The sequence below is a fragment of the Larus michahellis genome, chromosome 3 (genome assembly GCF_964199755.1).
Source record: "Larus michahellis chromosome 3, bLarMic1.1, whole genome shotgun sequence".
NCBI classification, from domain to species: domain Eukaryota; kingdom Metazoa; phylum Chordata; class Aves; order Charadriiformes; family Laridae; genus Larus; species Larus michahellis.
The window spans coordinates 128,288,150-128,312,125 of record NC_133898.1 but is presented as its reverse complement, the minus strand read 5'-3'; the positions used below and the strand labels follow the sequence as shown (position 1 = coordinate 128,312,125).

At 46.9% G+C, this 23,976-nt stretch overlaps 1 protein-coding gene across 2 annotated transcripts in view; it reads left to right on the top strand.

Moving 5' to 3' along the window:
* The first annotated feature begins 725 nt into the window (after positions 1 to 725).
* The window catches only part of BLK (BLK proto-oncogene, Src family tyrosine kinase), a 46,748-nt gene continuing 23,497 nt past the window's right edge, over positions 726 to 23,976 (top strand). The window contains exons 1-3 of one of the 2 annotated variants that reach the window (XM_074578389.1): positions 726 to 943; positions 17,120 to 17,222; positions 19,302 to 19,350. In XM_074578389.1, the coding sequence (XP_074434490.1) occupies positions 17,121 to 17,222; positions 19,302 to 19,350 (151 nt within the window). In that variant the 5' untranslated portion in view covers positions 726 to 943; position 17,120. The remainder of the gene's footprint in view (positions 944 to 17,119; positions 17,223 to 19,301; positions 19,351 to 23,976) is intronic. The other variant, XM_074578390.1, reaches the window with a different exon arrangement.

The window sequence follows — 23,976 nt, the reverse complement described above, 5'->3', positions numbered from 1 at the left end:
TGCCCACAACAGCTCCAGGTGGGCGCTGGGTGCTCAGCCCAGGCAAAACTTTTTGCAATACAGCAGGGAGCTAATTGCACAAAATAGAGGGAAGCAGATCTTACAAGATCTTACATACGAGCGATAAAGAGATATCAGGATGTGCTGTCAGCTGTCTCCTGTACCTCTCTTCCCCCGGTGCCCTAGATGGCATCAGCTGCCTTGTACTCGTTGCCAAAAGGCAGCCACCTCTGTGGGGAAACACGACCACTCTCTTTAGATGAGATTTTAAGCAGAAACAGAACCTCAAATGGAAAGTGAGTAAGATTACAGCACCGTAACCTAGATGATTGCAAAAGGGGAAACTGTTCAGACTAGAACCTGAGTGGAGATAAACTCTCCCAAAGGTTAAGCACACGCAATAAATATCACCACCCCTGCTATTGGCCCAGACTGCTCTTAGCTGTGAACGGGCCAATCTAGAAAACTCCGGGACCCATATTTCTCCTCCCATCTGCAGACCAGTTTTACACCCTGTGGCTCTAAGGCGATGACTTTCAACTCACACCAGCCTGAATGAGAGAGATTCGGGACATCACTTGTAGCGGGACGGTACTTTTTATAGCCCACCGAGCCTTTGCGGGTAACGGTTCTTCTAAGGTAGACACTGTTCTAACATTAGCGTTAAATGAGCAGTGTGGTTATACGACCAGCCTTTAATTGCTATAAGTGTAACAAACCAGTTCGATTTGTCATTCAGCTGTTGTCGACAGGAAACCACTAACAGCAGTCAACTGACAGCGCCAAGAAGAATTCGGGTTTCTCTTTCTACATGCTCTAAGGATTAAAACTTATCAAGAGGAGCTTATGTTCTTAAGTACGCACCCTGCGAGGGATTTTTTAACTCTGGTGGAAAACTAGGATCGAGCAGGATATGATTTAATCCAAACCTAGGACTTGCCAGGTAAGTGCAAATGATTTTCCATCAGTTTTGCTTCATTCCTGCAGCCTATTTATCACCTAGTTCTCCATTGGGTGCATCCCTTTAGAGGGATTAAAGATTTGGCCCATCTATGGACCAGTGGTAATTAAGCCTTTAAAGACTGGGAGTGGGATGCTCAATGGGCCACACTGCTGCCGGGGATCGGGGCATGGTGCATCTCTCTCTTTCCTTCTGGCAGGGTCTCATTGCTGAAATCAGGGCACTCTCTGAGGTGGGACTGACGCTTCAAGTTAGACGCTGACCCGGCAGTTTGTCTCTTGGGCACACATCAAATAAAAGTAGCTGAAAGCCCTTTAAATAGCAAGGGGTGAATGAGTTTCTTCCAGCTGAATTCCTTGGAGAGGAGAGAGTGGGGAGAAAGTGAAATCAGGGACCCAGTTCTGAATTCAAGGGGAGAGGGTAGTTTGGATGCTCAGGCTCCAACTAGCAACCTTTGCTGAGTTGAACCCGTGGGTGCTGCGTACGGTGCAGAGAAGGGCTTTAATTCCTCTTCTGCGGAGAGAGGCACATCCGGGGCTGAGGATCTTTGCTTTCTTTTGCCCCATACATGGGTTGGATGGTCTCCTTGGAGGTAATTTTTTGTTTTCACCAGCTCCTCCATTCAAGCTGGTAAAACCAGTGGCAGGCTAACGCTGGTTGTGGACAAACTATCTGGTGAGTTGGAGATCTCCAACAGAGTTACGGTTAGGATGGATTTATTGCTTCACCTCCTGGCCCGTTGCCATCCCCACACATGCAAAGTCTACCCTAAGTCTGGAACTTTCATTCTTGATTAAAATTTAGGCCAGACTCAAAATTCCACAGCTCTCTTAAGTTGGAGCCTAGATATCTTGTTTGCTGTGCCACGTCTGGGAGGGAAGAGCAGGTGCACTGTTGTGGGGTATTTGCATCTCAAAACTCCTCAGGTGTTTACTCGGGGCTTTGTGGCCAGCGATGCCTGGCAAGGCAACGCTCTTCAAGGTGCTTCAGCTACCCCACTTGGGAAATGGGGGCATTTCTTGCCTTTCTTGCAGGGCTGTTGTGATATTTAATTGATTATGGGTCTTTAAAAGTGCAAAATCAGGACAAAGTGCATACACCGTCAGCAGCAAGGGCTCCTGCTGCACGCAGAGCACGCACACGTGGTCCCTGCTCTGGTACATGCTAGAGAAGAGAAGGCAGATGGAAATAAAGAAGAAAAAAGGACAGCTGCAGGGCAGCAAAGGCACCCTCATTAATATGCCCCATTAGTCATTTTGTCAAGGTTTAAGTCATTTTTATCAGAAGATTTGAGGGCTGCAGAGCTTATGATTTCTTGTCCACATTTTGTTTGTCCTCCCAGACCTCTTGCAGCATTATCGGTACACTGATGCACAAAAATCTGCAAAATAAAACTTCTGGCCCATTCTTCTCTTGTCCTGCCAAAATAGGGCTATCACTGCACCTTGAGGGTTACGGCTAAAAAGCCAAAGGCTGAATTTTCTGATGGAGGAGAAAAAGACTCGAGACATATTTAAGTTAAACTTCTGCAAAGGTGCTACTGATTTTACTTTATCTGCTTTTCTAATGACTTTCTGTGTTCTGCTTCATCAGCGTGGGGTGCTCTGGCATGCATTTGTACCCTGGGCTCTCAGCTGAGATGGTCTCAGCTCCCCAGCCCCTGTTAAATAAGCCCATGATACCCCAGGCTGAGCTTCCCACTTCTGCACAATCTGGGCTGTGCATCCATTTCAGATCAGGATCTCAGCTCTTTTATTTCTACTTTTTTTATTTTCTCCTCTTGACTGACCTGTCAGCCTTTAATCCTCCGTGGCACCTTTACGGGCGCATCAAAATCCAAAAACATCTCGAGGCCGTATTCAGGTGCAGACAAAGCTTTTTGTCGCCTCATTCATGTGTGGAAACAGGTCACCGTGGATTTCACGGGAGTCACAACACTGTGTTGAGCAGAGAAGGAGCACTCGGGCACACTATTACTTCATCATTATTTATCTTCCTTCCCCTCATTCTTTCCATTCTCTCTATGTTAAAAAAAGGAGTTTCCTTGCTTCTTTTCCACGGTTGACAAGACTCTGGAGGCAACCAAGCGTTGACTCCATGTGGGTGAGCTCCCCTCTAGTCAATCGTTTCCTCCAGGCCCACGGGGTTCAATCATGGGCAACAATTTTGCAAGATACCGAGGGCTAAATCCTGCTGGAGCCCTCGGCAGCCCCAAAGTTTCCATTCACCACTTCATTTTACGTGGTGCAAGTCAGCTTTCTCGTTAGGTCAGCACCACATTGCAAGATTAGAAGTAGCTGAGGGGATAAAAAAGGATGCAATTGCGCCTTGGCAGTGGTCTTGGCAACAGATTACAGCCTCAGGGTCCTGCCGCTTGTTGTGGAAGAGGTGGCTGCGCCACTGGACATCACTGTGAAGCTCAAAAGAAAGTACATCACCGTACAAAACAGGATATACAGAGTCATGGTTGTTGCTTAAAATAAATGCTAAAGTGCAACATATGCAATACGAACGTAAACCAGACCTCCAGTACGTCATACTGGACAAGCCATGTGCTTCTCACAGGTCATTCTGTTTTCCATATCGGGGTTAAATCCATGTGAATTCATTTCACTGGCCAGCCAAAGAAATCCCTCCCAAAAAAACCCAAAACTCAAAACACAGCAGCTCCTTGTGTTGAAATAAAAAATAGGTTTCTAATTATAATTTTTTCCAAGAAAATGTTGCAACTGAGTGGGAGAACAATGTTTCTGCGGTTTTACGGAGCAATTTTGCCTTTGTCAATGCTGGTCAGTTTTAATTTGGAAAACATTGTGGGCTTGCCTATTCAAACTTCCAAACCCAATTATAAATGCCCGAAGGAGAGGGACACAGTTGAGCAAAGGTGTGGAAAGTGTGATCAATGAGGAATTTTTGCAAGAAGTTATGTTGTTTCATTTGCTGGAGCCACTGCGAAGAAGGAGGGAATAGGCTTCATGTCCACCATGGGCAGGAGAAGCAGTTACAGGTCTTTCGGTGAAGGAAATTAGTGCTGATCGTTAGGAAGTGATTTTAAGGCTACAGGAACTGGAGGACTGGGATAGACTGATGAGTAGCAGTGGGAATTTCCATCATTGAAAAACTCTGAAGTGCAAGTTAGGTAGTGTCTCAGATGCAATGTAACTCCGCCAGATTAATGACCTTCTAGGGGCCAGTGCTACCTTTCTGCCATCCTGCAAAATACACGTGGCTTCTGAATTGAAATGTGCTTTTCAAAGTCTCTCTCCTGCACTTCCCTCTCTTTATTTATTTATGCATTTATGAAATTATTCTCCGAATTTGACCGAATCTCACTGATCATTTCTGCTCCTCTGGAAACCGTGAAATGCGTTTTTGATCAAAAAGCAGCATGCAGGACCCCTTGGGTACTGAGCGTCGGGCACTTAGGAGACAGAGCAGAAACAGAAAATACATGGGTTACAAAAGAATCCTTTGCTACCTAATGAGGGGAGAAGAGTGAAAAATTATTCAGTTGACCAGGTTGTCTGGTCTGCCTTACGGATGGTTGAATATGCAAGACTATTGGTGGATGAAGTTTGGTTGAGAAAACATTTTGTGCTCCCTGTGTAAGGGTACTTATGGCCAAGAGGCAAAAGAGGCGGTCGGCCCTAGTCCCCAGGATCCCATTTTACTACTTTATGGTGTACCCTCTTACTAAGGAGGTGACAACCTCCCCTATTCTCAGACCTCTGTGTTTCCCCGGGTTATGGTGGCTAGTGGTGAAGGACTATCAGGTCACACAAGGTGTCCTCATAAGAAGGTACCCCTCTTGTCCATGAAACCCTGGGGTGGGAAAGAAAAACCTCGACAAAATGCCGCGGGCAGAGGAGCTGAAGGACTTCTTTCAGCCCAGCCAGTTGCCTGCCCAACACCCAAGCCATGATGCCATCCACATTTATGTGACTAGCTGCTGACAGTGAATGGCTTGGAACCATGAAAATTTGGGGCAGAACATTTCAAAATAGTTGTATGGGAGGATGATGCTTGAGAAGTGGACTCTGAATAGAGGTTAAATTTGATCTATGGAAAAATCAAGACATCACCTCCAATACGTGAGGGAAGGAGGGAGAACGAAGGTCATGCTAGGCAAATGGAGAAAACAATATAAAAGTTTTACGTCTACTTTTATCTCAAGAGTTTTTCCTGGCTGTATCTTACATATTTGGCCTTCACCATTTTAGAAGCACAGGAAGAAGACTGCCGCTGCTTGAGACATTTATATAGCAAACTTGCATGGGAAATTATTCTTTTCCAGTGAAAGATGCCAATATGCATGGTGTTTTAGTGACAGAAAGTTTTCAAGGGTGGCAATTTCCCATGGAATACTTTTTTCCCTGGAAATTTCGGTGGAAAAGTAGGAAAAAGTTCTCTGCAGAAGTGCTGGGTGGGCTGACAATGAAAAACAACAGTGCACAGAAGGGGACTGAGACTGCGGGACTCTTTACAAGAGAGGGAGTAGCCAGGTGGGAAGAAATTCTGGCTGTGTAAACCCAACGCGTGCACAGGCATCAACCTGTCCTGCTGATGCGAGTGAGAGTATAGACACTGAGGAAAAAAAAATAATTGAGGAAATAAGATTTCTTCTGGCTCTGATGCAATAGAATTAGACCAGATCAAAGATGAGGTAACCTGAGAGCAGATCAGGCCCATCAGTTCTGTGCCGTTAATAACCTCTGCAATAGACTTAGCTGGGAGGTTTGGCTTTGTTCTGCTGCGTCTCTATCTCCTTCAAGCACCATAGAGGAGTTTGAATATCCCTTTAATTGTGAAAGACAAGCTCATCTTCTCATTTTGAATAAGGGATTAAAAAATAGTGTGGTGTTTGTTTTTTTAACTAACATCAAAACGAAAATAATATTGAGGCAGGGTCTTGGCTGCTGCAGGTAGCCAAGAAAAGGGATGGTGTGAGTAGTGTAGAGAAAGCCTGGAAGGGAGGACTGGTGGAGGTAGGAGAGAAGAATCGGCACCAACATGTCCAGCATGGGCAGGCTCTCGGGAGCAAGGACCACACGCTCCTCTGGCAAGGTTTTGTGAGGGCTGATCCTGCCTCGGGGCAGAGGGCTGTGCTCGGTGCTTCTCCGGTGACTGTTTTCTGCAAGGGGTTGTACTGATTCTGGAGAGTGGGAATTCACACTTCCATGAGGTCACCAGAAAGGTGTCTGTGTTAAAATGTTTGCATTTCTCCTCGCTAGTTCTCTTATCTGGATGTGAGACGTTGAAAAAGAAAAAAAGTCACTTTCTCCCTCCAAAAAGGCTTTTCCTAAACGCGTCGAGAAAAAAATCTCTTTAGTCACCCCTATTAGTAGAATGTCCCCCAGTTACCATCAGCCAAAGCCACTGCTACATTTTTCATGCCAATCCCTCAAGACAGCCCTGCAATGCCCACGGGACTCGGCAATGAATAACAGCAGTGAAGCAGGAGGGAGCCCGTCACCACCCTGTGCTCGGGGTGGTCTGGTACCTGGGGCTACACAAGGTGCCTGTGTCTGTGTGTCATCCCAAACTCGGTGATGTGTTTAGGACGGTGTATCAGGGGTAAAGGGACAGCCTGTCTCTTTGAAAGCGGAGACACAACAGGCAGGTACTGCAACCTCGGCAATCAGGCTCGATTTTCCCAAACTCAATCCAGTAGCTAGTACGGGATGGGGACTACGAGGAGTTTGGGTGTAGCCACCTAATTTTAAAGCTTGGGAGAATGAGCCCAGATATTGCCTATTTTACTAGTCAAGATGCTGCCTCAGAGAGCTCCGAAAGTCTAAGTGCTCAAAATGGAGGCTGGTGGGTTGGTTAAATTGCGTCATCATCTTCCAGGAGCATTAAATAAGCTTTTAATCTGCTACAAGAATGGAAACAGGGAGGTTCAGATGGCAAATTATACAACTCATTTTTAACAGGGAAGAGAAAAACATGGCCAGACCATGAAAACATCATCTGGAAGGAATGAGCTGCCCAGCTTTCACAGCAGCAGTACAGGGAAGCAGCCCTGGGGGGCAGTTGGAAGAGGAGAGGTGCCTCCATCCTTGGTGGTGGTTTCAGATCAAAGCCAGAGTCACCTCTGCAGCAGACACCTTAACGGAAAAATTTTTGGTTTGATGTGATCTGGATAAAATGCAGTGGGAGTGGGCACTGCTGCAGAAAGGGTCTATGGAGTGGGCCACCAGTGTAGGTGTCTGGCTGTGGGGTCAATCCAGTGGGCTGTGGGTCATCTGGAGGGAATCCGCCACATTTTCTGGTCCCCCTCCATGTCCTGTGGGGTGGTAGGTCCTAGAGGACTTTCTTAGGGGCAAGCCTAAGAGCCCATGAGCGATTATTGCATGGGCTGGACCTCTGGTCTCCATGCACTTCTTACAGGGGACTGTAAAAGCTGTCCTTGGGATTGCACACTCATGTAGAGGCCTGCAAAGATGCTGGAGAACATCTGGGGGCTGACGTATGAAAACAGGGTGGAAACAATTGCCAGACAGACTCTACTCAGCTGGGTGAGATTATAGCCTGCACTTTCAGGTCGGGGAAGTTGGGGCAGGTGGAACCCATCTGGAGCGACCCGGGAGCTACATAAGAGAGACTTTCTCTCTTTTTATTGCCTTTTTTAACGTGGTTTCTCAGTGGTGTCCCTCCAGCTGCTTTCAAAGGACATCCCTGAGCCGTGGCTTCATGATTTCTGAATAAGTAAATTGCAGAAGGGCACTCCCTGCCTGGCCTTCTTGAATCTGGGGCTCATCTCATGTCCCCGAGATGCCCAGCCTGGAGGAAACAGAGGAGGCACAGGGGTGAAGGCCTGTGCCCCAGGAGACATGCAGGGCCACAGACAGGATATCTTAGACACCAGAAAACCTCCCTGGGATGCAACAAGCAGCCCACACTGTATCTAACCCTTTTTATTTTTACTTCTTGCTTCTGAGCCACTTGAACCGTGGCGGTCGCCGGATGGGTCTTCGCAGAAGCCTGGCTGCAGCTGCTGGGTTTCCCCACGGTCAGCATCAGGAAAAAGTCTCAAATCAGAAGCAGGTTTCTGTCTGGAGCTGCCGTGCTGTCACCCTGTTTCCCAAGATGACTTGGCAGCTACTGGCTTATTTCTAAGGCTTTGCTGCACCTCGTGGCAGCGCCTCCTTCCTACCTCAGCGGTGGGCGACAAGCAGCTTTCTAAAAAAGCAACTTCCCTTTTCATAGGAATAGGAAGTGAAGCTCGCCTAGCAAAGAGCAGTCAGGTACCTCAGACGTGCTCCCCACCAAGGGACGAGCCTCTGCCCTAAAGCTCAAAACTCTCCAGATAACCCTGAAGCTGTCCTCTCCTTCCCCAGACCCAACCCAACCATCTCCATTTGTCTCCTGTCTCCCCTGCCCTTAGCTGGAGGACAATTGACATGCAAGCCAGCAAGGGAGAAGTTTGACGAATCTGCAAGGGCTTCCTCATTTCTGTGTCTCCTTGGTATGCAAGCAGCAGGCATGATTCTGCAGCACACCTAGGTGAGGGGCAATGGGGTGGGAGTCTGTCCTGGTTGTCTTCAAAGTCCCCCTGTGCTGACGGTCTAGGGTAAGAGGTACGGTGTGACCCCTGAGCACTTGCAGACCCCTGATTATGGCCCAGACAACCTTGCAGCCCTCCACGGGGTTTTCTTCCTTTGTCAGGAGCTCAGAGCCAAGGCTGATTTCTATGCCATGCATTTCAAGGACACTTCACAGCCCCATGAGCAGTGTTGGGCCATCAGGCACATCCATCCTGGAGCAGCTGCTCCCGTCTCACACAGCATCATGTCCTCAAGCCAGCCTCATCTTGTCCTTGGGTCTTGTGGCTGGTCGTCTGCCTTGATCTCCTGTAAACAACATCACCAGTGTGTGGGCGACCTTTAGGTTGTGCCTCACGCTCGGTGGACGTCGGCTTGCGTTTGTCCTTCTCAGTGAGAGCAGCTGAAGTGCAAACTACATGAGGTCATTCCAGCCCTGAGGTCGCGGAGACCAAGAGTCCCTTCCCTCCTGCTGCCCCATATCACGTAAAAATGATGCAATGCCATTAGCCACAGAGGTTTACATGGTGGTTTTTATGGGGGTCAACAGCTTAAACAAATACATTCAAAACACCGCAGAGAAGCCAACTCATTATGCACCTTATGGGAAGCCTCAGGAGTCTGTAGAAACAGATCTTGCTTCTTATACAACATTTATCTCCCAGGACAGAGGCGTTTCAGTCTCCCTGTTGAACACGCTGAGGCAGAATGAGAAAGTCACTTCCTCAGAGTCACCCACAAGTCCCTGTCCAGGTCTTCATTCGTTAGACCACGCTGCCTCCCCAGCGCCATGGTTGAGTAGGTTCATAGAGGGTTGGGGCTCATTGGAACAAGATGCATTTCGTCTGAAAAGGTCTTTTTTTTAATCACGGAAAGGAAAGATCATTGCGATGCCAGTTTGTTCAGCTGTTTCCTAAAATTTGGTGGTTTGCATAGTGGAAACACAACCCACTCGCTGTCATTGTAGCTGTTTTTAATGACAGCTGTTAATAGCCTGTGGGTTTTGCTGGGTTTTGTGTCTGGATTCTCTTTGGGCTTCTCGCCTTCCTCACTGCTATTTTCATTGGCCAGATTGTCTGGGAAGTACAACTCCCACCCCCTCCCAGATGATCATTTTTATGTTCAAAATAGAGCAAGGAATCCTTGGGGGGAAGAAAAGAGCCAGTTTCTGACACAAAGACCTGATTAAAAAAAGAAAGTCCATTAAAAGCATTTGCAAAATCAGGCTGCTCCTGCAACCTGGGGGTGTAACATTCAAAGCGGTCGGTCCCATGGATGGTGTGGATGCGGTGGGAGCCAGAGGTCTCTAACACGGAAATTCTGCACGGGCCTTCAGCCCCATGGAGCATCTGTCATGGGTCGGACCAGCGGTTCGTCCATCCTCAGATCGTGTCTCCAGGAGCAGCTGCGTAGGAAGCAGGCAAGTAGGGAACATCCCATGCCCGTCCAGATTCCCTCGTGGGTGGGGAGAATCCCAGCAGGTTTTTGTCTATCGTTTTCCTCTCTCCCATCCCTCCTTCACGTGATGCCCCCCTTGCGCTGCTTCCCTTCCCCAAGATGTGTGGGGTAGAGAGAGAGGTGATGGGGACACTACCCAGCGACTGCTAGGATCCATCCCCAAGGGATGGTTTGCAGGGATGCTGTTCCCTGGGTTTACTGCAGAAGGAGAGGGGGAAAAGTAAATGTCTTAAGAGGGGACGAGAGGTTTTATGTGTGGGAAAAGCTGTCTGGAGCTGGACACAACTGTGATGAGTAGGGGAGAGGCTCTGCATCCAGTAGCTATCTCTGACACGTCTTTCCAAGCGGTTGGAGGTGTTCAGGTGGGAAACTGGAGATGTACATCTTTCCCTACAGCCCTTTGCCGCATCTGAAGGATGGTGGGAGGGAGCATCATTCCCTCTGAGACCCGACCCAAGGAGGGGGTCTCTGACAGGATGGAGTGCCTGAGCACCAGCCTGCCACCAGCTTCATTGCTCCTCTTGGGACATGACTGACAGTTCCTACAAAATGCTGTCATTCTACTAGGAAAAGGGCCTCCAGAAGGTTCTTTCCCAGGCCAGAAATGTGGGTGGCCACACATAGAGGTGTGGAGGGACACCCTGTCCATCTCCTCATGTCCCCAGGGCTGTGAGGGCCAGGATCTCCCCACATCCCCACAGACTACCCTGATGTACCCACAGAGCACTGTAAAGCAGAGCATCATGGATTTTGGCCGAAGCAAGCATGGACTGTGCCCACCTCCACAGGACTTAGACCTCAGTTAGGGGTGGCCTCTGGACAGGATTTCTCCCTGCTGTGCTCCAGCTTGCCCACAGCCCATTCACAAGCCTGGACCACACCTGCATTGGGCGGCAGATAGGTTTGAGTTGAAATTTGGGTTGATATTCCAGCCACTGCAGAAATTGCCGTCAAGCAATGCAATTTTGTGATAAAACCTCTCATACCCGAAGAACCTCAGAGATGCTCCGTGTACCCAAAGGGATATGCCTGCTTATCCTGGCCCCATCCTCCTCCTTCCCTGCTCCAGTGCATCCCACCTCCCTGTGCTGCAGGTCCTGCAGAGCCATCCCCAGCAGACGTCCCACCTGGCTGATGCAAGGCCTGGGGTGAACTCATGAGGAAAGCATGTTTAAGGGAGGTGGGATAAGCAGTCTGCCCTCTTGCTCTTCCCCTCCCTCCCCCGGGACCCTGAGCCCTGTCTCTGCTCCCTGGCCCACAGCCTCTTCCAGCTCAGCCAAGCTTCTGCCAGGTTCCAGCAGGAGGGCACAAAGCTCAATGTAAGCAGGCATTTTTTCCTCCAGACAGAAGTTTTGATTAGTGAATAACCGCTCTGGCAACAGGCGGCTGTTTTCTACTTGTGGAGAGAGCAAGAAGCTTTTATTATATTTTTTTTTTTCCCTTTTCCTGTCAAGAAACTTTTTGCATCTGTTTAAACTCAGGATCCTGGAAATCTGTGTGCTCCCACCCACCAGTGTCACACACAGCCTTCTCCCATGGGGTGTGACAGCTCTTCAGAAAGGCCTGAAACAGCCAGATTTTCTGCTTGGTTCGTTTGCTTGGGACAGGTTCACCCACAAAACGCGGCCTAAGAAAGCCGATAGATTCAGGGCAGTCTTAGGTTGCAATGGAAACAGCAAACTGGTTAGGATTGCAGCAAGGGGTCCCAAAATAAGCCGGTGGGCTCCAGTCTCATTTCTGCAATGTGTACCCCTGATGTTAGCTGGAGACCCAGTGCTGGGTGTACCATAGAATCATAGAATCACAGAATGGTTTAGGTTGGAAGGGACCTTAAAGATCATCCAGTTCCAACCCCCCAGCCCCGGGCAGGGACACCTCCCACCAGACCAGGTTGCTCATCACAGAAGGTCTCTCTGCCCTCCCACGTGCGGTGAGGGGTCTTCAGCAAGACTTTGGCCGCCGTGTCCTAGAGGACGGTGGCTGTTGCCTCCACCTTCTGCCTCTGAGAAAGACCTGCATGGTCAGTGCTGTTTATAGCACAGCACACTTGTTTATAGCGGTCTTCTAACCACCTCCTAGCAACAAAGCCGCTAATCATTTAAAAAAAAAAAAAGATAAAAAGAACTTGACCAAAACCCAGCAAATGTAGAAAACAGTCACAGTAGAAAACGCTTCAGTAGCAAATCTTCATTCCTATTTAAGTAGCTGAGCTCACCAAGATCTTCAGTAATTCTCCAATTTTGTGTCTTGCAAAGCAATCCAAGGGTGCCAGGTCAGGAAAAGTATTGAAGAGGAAAAAGAGAATTTAATGCATCTGGGATGTTCCTAGAACTAGGGGAATTATTTTTTTTCTACTGAACTTTTTAGCTCCTCAGTGATGCAAAAATGCAAATCTGGAATACTTAAATTATTGCATCCAAAGAGAGTTGATTTCAGCAATTCTTGCTGGAAGGGGGAGAACTTCCAAAGAGAAATTCAGCAATTAAAACCCTTCATAATTGGCTATATCTGCATTTTCAAAGTATTTTTTTTAGTGTTTTTAATGCCACTTCCATGTGTTTTCTTAAAAAAGACGTTCTGAAGTTTTAAAATTAATTGAAATATCTAATCTTGGTGAACTACGAAAACACTTTCTTGGGTCCGCCCTAGAATCTGAACGGAAAGGGGGCTCATTTTGTGATTTCACTGGGCTTGGAGGGGTTTTTGGAGCTGCCCTCACAGTGAAACACTATTGGCTTGCTTGGGTCTTAACCTATTTTTCCATGGCAGTTTCATGGGGGTGAGGCAAATAATGAGCCGAGACTTCTGCTTTTCTGCTAGATTCTGTCTTTTTTTTTCCCCCGCACCCGCCCCTGCAATCCCAAGGCCGTTTGTCTGTGTCATCCACATCCCTGCTGCAGAAGGCGTTGATGCATTCTCATCAGAAACAACTTTTGAGGTCTCTTGCTCTGGTAGCGGAAACCAGCCAACAGCAGTAGATGGTGTGGCCATGGTGCAGGGCTTCTTACCGTAAAGATGAGATGGGCAAATGCTTGCAGTGCCTGGCTTAGCCCAGGTTCCTTCCTTCCCACCCTCTCATCTGCTGCAACAAAAGGAAGAAGTGCATCCAGCAGGTCCAATTCGACACTGTCCTGTTTGCTTTAGCCAACCCTGGGCACTTAAAACACACCCATCGTAGGGGCAAGGCAGGTCTCCAAACCCTGTGGTCAACAAAGACTTATGTCTACCTCTACTGGTCCCCCTTCCAAGTTCAACTTGACAGGTTGCTCCTCTAGGGTATGTTCTCCAACCCTCTTTGAAGACAAGTGAGTGATAGGACATTTAACCACATCTTCTCCTTTCCACCATGAAGATGTTGTCCAAATGCCATCAGAAGCGTTGCTGGAGCAGGAATTTGTGGTGGGATCTTCAGAAGACCTCCCCTTGGCCCACTGCTGTGGGAAGATCTGTACCCGCATCCAGCTCTTGCTAGCAAAAACACCATAACTGCCCCTCTGACAGTTACTAAAATTACTGCCTCTCATCCTGCTATATGGGGCACACTATTCTTGAGGTCCTGTAGAAGCATCCAGCATTCCTGTGACCTGCACATCTGTCCCACATGTGTTCAGAGTTGGATGCTACACAGAGCTCACCGTCCTGGTCTCTATTGACTTCCTTAGCAAAGGCTTGCTTGACTCTCCCAGGAAGAATTATGCATCAAATATTTTTACTCAAAACTTATCAGCAGCTAAGCTAGACTATTTTTTGCTGAAACTTTTCAAGCACATGGAAAAATTTTGCATTGCCTTAATTTTGTTTTTTGTCCCATCTTGATTTCTGGTTGCTTTAAAAAGAAATTGTTTTATAAATCTTCTTTTTTTGAACTTGAGTAAAGTTGAGGAAACGAGTTTCCCCACTCTCAGTTATTAAAAATAAACAAATATTTTTGGATGTGAAAAACTGTACATTCACGAAAGGAAATTTTCATGCTTTTCTCAGTTACTGTTTTCTCCCCAGTGCTCTTTTCCACTGGGAAAAAAAAATAAATAAAACCAACCACCCAAACCCAATAAAAATGGTTAGGACTTACTTTTCTCAAGATATTTTTGGGAAACTAATTTTAAAAAACATTAATCAGAAGCAGAAACACTGTGGAACAACGTACATTCAACTCAGCCACCTTTTTTTGGAAAAAAAAAATAATTTTTAAAAAATGAACACTCCACCAGCTGTGGGCTGGGAATCCACCAGCTGCCCTCCGTATCTGGCAACATTTGTCTGCGGCGCTATTTTGGGATTTTGTATAGCACCTGCTGGGAAGGAGGATGGTTGTCTTGGCTGCCGAAGGCTGCAGAGGCGACCTGGAGAGCACAAACGGTGGATTTCGTAGGGACTGTGAATACCCAGAGCTGTGCTAACGTCTTTTGTGCGTGGGAGGGAGCAAGTGACCTTTGTGGGAGACTTTGCGCCGGTTCCATTTCCCATCCATGCTGGGACACGCTGTTCACTTCTCTGTGCCACTTTGGACGGATGTGTCTCACATGGGTGCGAGGAGAAAGCTCAGCTTGTGCAAGCATGCAGAGAGGTGCCTCCAGTCTCAGGGTGGTGCAGAAAGGGTTGCAATGTGTCCTGGACACAGGAGCACTGTGGGAAGATGCACAGGTTAGAGCATGGTCCTCACTCCTCTAAAACCCTGTTGGGGGACTTGGGATGACCACAAGGGCCTTGTGCCGAGGTTGACCTTCCTTCATGCCTTTTCCCACCCTGCCCCACTACTGCCCTCACCGAGAACAACTCAAAACCCCGAAATGTGCATCCACCATCTTGCAGATGGTCCATCAATCCTCTCGTAAGATCATCCTGGTGACATAACTGGTGGTTGAAGCATATTGCTGACTCGTGCCATATCTCACGTCCCCTAACTCTGTTGAAAAGAGCAATGGCTACGTCTGTGTCTCCCATTCAGGGGCAAAGCGTGTCAAAGACCCCAAGATGCTCCAGTGAGATAGTAACAAGGACCATAGATAGATGTTCAATGCATAGGTAGACTCTGTGCCTTTCTTGGTTGATAATGGGTGACACCTAAAACTTTTCATCATCCAGCCCTGACTTAAAATGATACCTTGCAGTTCCCTGGGTGAAAAGGGAACTCCAGCTACTCTCACTTACTATCCTGGCAACTAACACTCTCCGGAATCAGAAATTCCAGCCCAAAGTTATCTTCCAGCAATTTGCAAGTGGAAGAGCAGGAAAAGCTGGCTTAGTAAATCATGTGCCATTGCATGACAACCAGATCTTCTAAGCAAAGCAAACCCTGGTTGCAACCTGGAAGGGAGGCTGCCAAATGAAAATGAACTTGCTGCAGGAAATGCTGTGGCTGATTCAGTGGCTGAAACTTCCCCTCCAACCGTGTTGTCAGTGCCCCGAGCGGTGCCGAGACCTGGTTACAGATGGATGGGTCATTTGTAAAATCAGGTCAGAGAAGAGCTGAGAGAAGTTTGGATGCTGAAAAAGTTTTGATTGGGGGGAAAAATATGTATTGGGCTATCCTGAAATATTTCACCAGTTCCTTCCATTTTGCTCACTTTATTAATGAAAATAAAAATGAGGCAGAAGGGAGAAGATATTTAAAAAAAATAACACCTTAAAATATTGGGATGGCTCTGTTAGAAACCTCATTTCAAAGTCCCAGATTTTTAAATATTAGAAATGTGCTAGAAAGGAAAATAAAGTTGCTTTTACTGGAATATTTTTTTCCTGCAAGACTGGTTTACTGGAAGCTTTTTTGAACACACCTGTTGGAGTCTGACTATCACAACCCAGCACCAGACTGACATTTGGGGGGAAGTGACTAACAACATTGGTCCCCAATACTCCAGTCCCTGACTCTCCATGTTCATTGCAGATCTTGAGGTATTTGGGCAAGAGTAGAAGCCAACATATCTTTGCTCAGCTATGAGTATTTAGGGGTTGGGTTTTTCTGGACACCTTTCAATGCCTTTCGTTCAAAGCAGGGGCAGACTTTGGTGCCGGAAGGTGTAGATATCTTACATCCTCATGGCAACAGCACTTCAGTAATGCCGGTTTCAACTTTTTCAGGGGGCTGAGCAGGTTGAGTTTGTCACGGTTTGGCTACCTTGGCTACCCACACCCAGTATTATGCCATAATTATTGAACAGAGCTGAAATTACATTTCTGGGCTGCGAGTTAAACGAACCCTCAAGCACAAGTGTGGAAACCCAAGGGTAGACCAGAGGATAGCCCACGGAAAGGGTTTGATTCATTTATGTCTAGTGATCCTTGAGGTGTTCAGAAGGTCTGAGAAACACACATGGGGCTGGGAAATGTAATCCAGGATGTATGGGAGACCCGCAGTGTGTGAGACCCCAGGGCACATCAAAAGGCGCATTGCATATGGACAACTGAGTCAAACCTCAGGCCCACACTTTACAGGTGGGAAGGATGCAAAACCACACCATGTTTGACTCCTCTTGCAGTCCTCCAAAGTGTCCCATCAGGTCCCATGCCTTCGTGGACAAGCTGAGGGTGTGTCTGTGCTCCTTAAGCACAAGGAAAAGTGGGACTGGTATCATGCAGGTAGCTACCACGTCTGTGAGCTGCTCTTGCTGCTTGGGAGGGACATGACCTACAGAAGGCACTGAGTAGCATGAGTACGGCTTGGTCTTGGTCTGGGGCCTGTATGACACTCTTGAAGCCCTGGTACATCTGAGCTTCTCATCATAGGGATATTCCCCAGGATCTTTGACCCCCTTTTAGACCCTCCAGTAGTGCCTGCACGCGGCATCACCCAGCTCTGGAGCAAGTCTGCTCAATGTTGGCTGGGGATTTCTGCATTGGACAAGGGACATATCCAAACCAATCATCTGTGCTCATTTTTTTCTGGTGGCTTATAGTGTCTGTCTGAGACCCATCTGCAAAGTGTGAAATACCAGAGTTGTGTGGGAACAGAAACTACGGGGTTCACAAGGTCCAAGGTAGTAGGAGGACTGTAGATGGAATGATTTTAGACTCTTCTCTCCACTGTCCCCTTGTCCTTCATTCTTGTCTTCTCCAACTTGTTCTTCATGAATGAGAAGACTGTTTTGTCCCTCAGTGCCTGCTCCTTTTCCCAAGAGCAGTCTCATTAAAGAGTCTTTTCTGGTCTTCCTTGCAGGATGGGATTGCTCTGGAGCAAAAATCAGCTAGCATCCGACGAGAAACATGCTTCTGGAAGCAACCCAAAACCCAAGAGTAAACCTCCTGCCGCCCCACCCAAGGTAAGCCTGCAGTTTTGTGTCATTTTGGGGTCCTCCACAGCTCAGTCAGTGTCTGGGGTGATGCAGGCAATACTTGTGTGTGCCAGCAGGAACTTGAGTACTTCTGGTTCCTAAAATTGGGTCACCAATTGGGTAATCCTGTTTTAGAGGCAAAAACCAAACGTTTATGCCTGGCTTCCCCCCATGAGATTCTTAATATGGAGTGAACTGTTCAGTCAACACTTTCTTGCTCTAGGGTTTTTCCCTGTCAAAAAGAATGCCGTTTTCTCTTTGGGTATAGGTTATGGCCGTGAATTCTCTGAGTGGGCAAGGGATGGTGGTTCTCCTCGTGTTAGTTGCATGGGCTGGACTGGAGAGCAGGGCAGGAGACAGGGAGAGAAGGTGCAGAGGGCACAAGTCCTCCGAGCTGATCCCCATATTTCTTAGACAGGGCTGCTGCCTTCAGCACTCTGCAGCCCAAGCTGATGTTGCTGACTTGCAAACGGCACAAAGATGGGTCAGATTCAAGCTCACATTCAAAGCTGCAAACCGCAGTGGAAACTTTACCATCAGGGAGGACAACAGGTTCACTAAAGAGGGTCTACACCTAATCCATGGCTGAGAATCAGGAACACTGAGCATCTGCTGCTCCCTTTGAATTCATACGGCCTTTCCTTACATGGACACAGATCAGTAAGACACCGAGACTGGATTTAGGAGACCTTAAATGACAGACACGTTATTTAAACTTGCAGAATCACTTTGTCTGTCTGTCTCTTGCTGGAAAGAGGACATGAAGTTATTTTCTCTTTTCCTGCCCTCGTCAGCCCTGCATCCAGCAGCTAGTACAAGAAAAACTCTAGGTGCAACTGTCAACGTGAAAATCATCTTGGGTCTTAAGCTCTCAGAAGCGGGGAGGAATTGCCTATCATTGCTTCTGATGAGAGGTGGAGATGTTTTTCACTCCTTTAGTTTCATTTCTGAGTTCTCCCATCGTTACAAAGTCCAGTTTTCACAACAGCAGATGTCAGATTGACCAAGAGGATGTTCTTTTCTTAAATTTCCTTCTCTCCAGCTCACTGGAGAGGAGCTGTTATCAGTGTAAATATAGTATCATCAATCACCTTCTGACACTCATTTTTTTTTGCCACGGGCACTAAGCTCTCACATATCAGGGGAAGTCTATATTTCCTTCAGCTAAATTAGAAATGGCAGTGGGTGAGCAGCGCTCCCAGCCCACACTGCTGCTAAGTAGAAGTTAAAGGGTGGTGTGGCCAGAAAGCACTAGATGTTTTTAATTTGGGATCTGTTGTTCACTCCTTTTGCAAATGTATAAATAGCCCTGGCAGTGGGTCAAACGCCCACTTTAATCACTAGGCACTGATCCTTGGACTGACAACAGGATTGGCGTTTGAAGTTGGGTAGAGGCCAACAGATCCCACCTGGCCATTTCTGTAGCGTTAAGCTCTCAGTCCACAAAACAAGGCGGTTGCATCCCAGCTGCTGATTAGGAACGGCCTATGGTCAAGTGGCCACTCTCAGGCTCTGGGCCAAACCAAACTAGGGACGACATCAATGTTTTAAAAGTGTGCCTAGATGAGTTGCAGTGCTTTGCTGCTCTTTAATTTGCTAATATTGTCACTGCCTTCATTATTTGAACATATCCCTGAGCAAAGGATTTTTCGTGAGCCTTGGGACGATTATGGCAAAGAGTATCTTGGGTTTTCTGCTTCAAAATAATATTGCAATTGTCATTTCTCAATGGGACCATTCATGTCTCATCCCCCATTGATCCGAAATCTGGCATCTGTGAACAAGAGTTAGATAGACCGGGGTCTAAATGAGCGGGTAGCAGATTTATGCTTTTATTCAGAGGGGAGCCAAGGATTATTCAAGCTGACTGCCAAGACAGCTATGAACACATCATGGCAAAATGTGCTAAAGCCATCACGACACATACGGAGCCAGATGCAGGGGCTGTTGGCTGACTACAGTGGGCTCCAGATCAGACTCCCACTCATGTGTGAATCTGAGACCAGGTCTTTGTGCAAACACAGCAAGTAATGAATGTCTTCGTTTTTCTTTCTATTTCTACCAAAGGGCAGACAATTTATCAACAACCCTCATCTAAACCAAGCCTCTGCACAAGGTAAGATTCTTAGCTCAATTGCTGTTTTCTTCGCCTTCCCGTGGGGGTTTGCATGATGGTGGTCCCCCAACAGCAGGTCTTGAGAACAAGCCGCCATGTCGCAGGCGTGTGGTTTCTGTATCTTTAGCATTGCCAGGCGCGGAGTTTATCAGTGTGTTTCCGAAGATTCAGTTTACATCACTAACTGTTTGTAGCTGCCAGTTTCCCCTGCTCATCAAAGAAATTAAGAGGGAAAAGCACTCCCTCTTCATCGGTTGAGCAAAGTGAGATCTGAGACATCCACTGCACAGGATTTCTCCGTCTGCTGCCTTGTCTGCAGCGTGACAACTTGTGGATGCTATATCCAGCCAGCTGAAAATTTCAGAGGAAGCAGCAGGCATCAGAGAGCCCAGACACACTACAAAGAGAATGAGAAGAAAGGAAAGAGTATAAAATAAAGACGCACAGAGCCCCTGCTTGGAGACTGTTTGTTGGCTTCATCCACCTCTGCAATTATCCGAGGGTCGCACATGGCGTTTGGTAGATGACTGCCTTTCAGCAGGAAGCCCTCTGCTACCTCTGCCCAGCCTCTGACAGCAACTTGTGTGTATTTCTGTCAAAGAAGTTTTGCAGATTAAGGACAGAGAGAGAGACAGAGAGAATTAGAAGAGGGCAAAAAACAGAAGAAGCTTGGAAGTAAGCAGTTAGCAACACACAAAAGCTCCTCATGTGGGTGAAAGTGTAGGATTAGGGGACACAGGGCATGAAGAAAGGAAAAAGTGGGATGACAAATAAATAGGATGAGTGGAACAGCAGACCTAGGTCTTCTTAAGTCTTACGGATGACGATGGAGAGTCTCTGCCATGGGGCAGACAAAGGAACACCTGCAACATCAAAATGTTCTTCAAAATTGACATCTTTTATGGAGATCAAATTTGTGGGAGGAGTAGCTCTTCAACCATGTGAATCAGGGTGCATTTCCATGGAAGTACCATTTTCCCAGAAACCATGCTTTCTTTTGCAAAATTTTTCTCATGGCACATTTCCAAGTGGGCGTGCTCTCCTACCTCCACAACCGAGCAGCTACTGCCAGTTTTTCACAGGGTTTTTATCAACATTCTAACTCTGGTAAGAAGCGCAACAGAAGTTACCTTCAGGGAGGCAGCTTTTACTTCTGCTTCATGCCAGAAGGCAGAAGTGGAAAGATGCTAAAAAATGCATTGAGTACCACGTTAGCCATTTTCAGCTCGCAAAAATATTTTGGTTTGTTAGGTTCAGTTCCAGTTTTGGAGGAATATTCACACTGACAGTCTGGGGAACTTCTTATTTTTCTCTACCGGTGCCTGAGTTTCCAGAAATGATGCTATGTCTGACTCTGTGGCAAAATCGGCTGACAGCAACCATGCAAGATGTTTGAGATGTCTGAGATATTCTCATGAAAGAAGGCAATTTAAGTGAAATGATAGAGAAAGCACAAAATCCAGGCAATTCAATCATATAAAAAAAATCAAAGAGCTGAACTATATCCTGTGGGAGCACTGCAAGTTCAATCAGGCAAAATTATTGACTGTGCAAGCGTGAAATAATGTAAAATAAAAAATTTTTTTTTTTTTCCGTTTTTTTGCATTCCTTGCATTTTGAGTTATATTTTTTTTTCTGATCTCAGTGTTGTGCAACTGGTGTCACAGCTTCAAGCTTTCACACCACTGTCTCAGAAATAATTTCTTTATTTATTGTTAACAAAAGCTTAATACCTCCTGACATTTATTTAGCTTAGAAAGTATCACAAAGGCAGGCAAGGAGTATGTACCTCTAGATTCAACTGCGGTGTTGGCAGCATCACCAATCTACTTTTCACTTGGAGTGGGCTCTTCCGCCGTGTGAGTCTCTCATTCATTTTACCCTGGTTCCCTAAGCACTCATGAGGTTTTTAAGGTTGACTCTATGTCTCTGTAGGGTCAAAACTTACCTTTAATTCTGCACCTCTAAAGCTTGGAGCACAGCAAAGTCTTGGCCCATGATGGTGGTTCCCAAGTACAATGGCTCCATTGCTAGAGCTGCTGCTGTTCGCTTGCATGGGATAGATAAGACACAGCAGATAGGTAGAACAACCCCTGCTCACAGCTGGATTTAAGTACCACTGGTGGAGAGAGCTGGTTGTTTCGGGTGTTTGTCCTCAGGCATTACAACAACCTGCAACTGCACAAAGAATTGGTCTCTCTGAGAGGCCGTTTCCCCTGATTGAGGAACCGCAACTTCTTACAGCTCTTTTCACTCGCTTTTGGCTAACCATGGTATGAATACGACTTGTTTTCAGGGGTGGGAGCTCAGCACGCTCTGGAAATTGAGGTCTTTTGAGGCATCTCAAGATTAGCATCAAAGCCCTTCGTCGTTTTTACTGTTGTTCCCTGAATATGGATTTGAGTTTGAAAGGAACGCTGCCAGAAACATGCTTTTGAGCTTAATTGGAAATAGGAGGGGTTGTTTCTACCAAAAAGGCTGACTTTTCAATGAGAAATTAAAATTTCTCATAAAAAATGGGCATTTCCAATCAAAAGCAAGAGGGGGAAGGAAGGTGAGAAGGAATTGCCCAAAATGTTCAGATTTCCTGATAAAAAAGTTACGAGTTTGGGTCTGATACGATTTTATGAGGAAAGCAGAAATTACCTGCAAAAACATCCACTGTGTCAAAACACAAGGCAGGAAGGTATTTGGCAGAAAGCACTCTCGCAGTGCAAGCCTGGATGTCCCAGGAAACATGCCCCGTGCTGTCACGCCTGCGTTTGCTGACCAGCTGGGAGGTGCACCAGTCCCAGCCCGTAGCCTTCTGCATCTCCACCAACGGGATCTAATGGTGTTTCTCCTGCTGACAGCAGCAACGGGGCCGGTGTGCCACCAGCAGCTGTGTGTTTTGAAGCCGGGCTCTTCTAGCACACATTTACCTTTGGTGAACCGGCCCGTGCCATGCTGAAACGGAAAGCTGGACCCGTTTTCAGAAGCAGTAACTCACAGCTCAGCGCACCCAGCCGGCCAACACACGTGCTGCGAGCTGTCATTTACCCCATGACCATTCCAGCACGGCTCTAAACCAGTTGGTGGTCCTCTGGGAGACCCTGGCGCGGTCTCAGCCTGGCTCCGTGGCTGTGGGATGGTTGCAAAGACCTTCCATTCACGACAGGGCAGCGGTGGGAAGACTGTTTGCATCATTTCTATTAAGCCATCAAACTGGCACTCAGCCTATGCAAACTGAGCTAGTATCTGACTTCCCTGACAGCAGATCTGAGCCAAGACGTATTTGGCCGGCAATCAAAGTCTCCGGGCTGCTAGCATTATCTGTAGCGCAGTCGTTCCTAGCAGCCCCGACGGCTTCTCTGCGCCTGGTGCTGTAGAGTCACTCATGACCTAACTTGATCAAATAGGCCAAGAAAGTATTATCGGCGCTGTTTCTCAGTGGCGTGACAGACCCGGCGACGGGAAGAGCCGCTTTCATCATGAGATGGCAGGTCCTGCTGGCTTGAGCAGAGAGAGCTTTTCTTCTGGCTCACTTAAGTGTGCAGCGTTCCTCAACACTTATGTTGAGAAGGGGATAAGAGGTGCTCATAATATTTTTTCAGCATATAAAACCTTTTTGTCCTGGCTATATTTGCTCTTTTTCTTTCTCCCTCTCCCTTTTTTTTTTTTTTTTTTTTATTTATTTGTACTTATGTCAGTCGCTTCAAGATCAAAACTACATTTTTAATTTTCTTTGCTGGAACACGCAGCCCCTCTGTGCTTGAAGATGTTTACACTTTTGCTTTTCTTTTTCAAAGCGAAAGCCCGACCACTGCATTATTTCACTTCCAAGAGAAGCAGGATGGCACGTGTGGATGAACATATTCATTGCGGACACCTTGCAGTAGGCACATGCCCAGAAGCCTTTCATGACAGTGAAGCTGCGTGTTAACATTATTGTCAAGGAGGCAACACGAGTTTGGGGGCATTGCTAATGCCAAACGCTTTGAGATGCCTCAAGGCGAAGCCCCCAACCGTGCAAGCTATTTTAAGACTTCAAAGCCTTCTCCCTCGTTACCGATCATCCTTTTCCCCATACGTAGGAGAGACTGAGGCTCTGCTGAAGCTTCTCGTGGATCTCCAAGTTCCTCCTCGCAAGCCTAAAGGCAACTGCTCTGGGCTTCGGTTTACAAAGCTACATTTTCCACCCACACTGACCCTTTCTCCTCCCTCCTCTCCGATAAATCGCCAGCAGAGCAGCAGCCAGGCCTTGCACAGACACAAAACCCAAGTTGCCCCAGAGACACGTTATCTTGTGATGACAAAGGGCCAGTCTGGCTCTCTTGCTGGTGGCATTCTTTGGAAAGGTCACACAGAGACTGTGGCTTGACAGTCTGTTTTGAAAAATGCTATTTATAGTCTGTCCATCGCTCACAGTGCATTAATTAGGTTTTGTACAAGCTAAAACATTTCTCCACCAAATGGTCTCCTTTTTTTCTTTTTTCTTTTTCTTTTTTTTCTTTTTTCTTTTCTTTTTTCTTTTTCATTTTTTCTTTCTTTTTCTTTTTCTTTTTCTTTTTCTTTTTCTTTTTCTTTTTCTTTTTCTTTTTCTTTTTCTTTTTCTTTTTCTTTTTCTTTTTCTTTTTTTAATTTTAA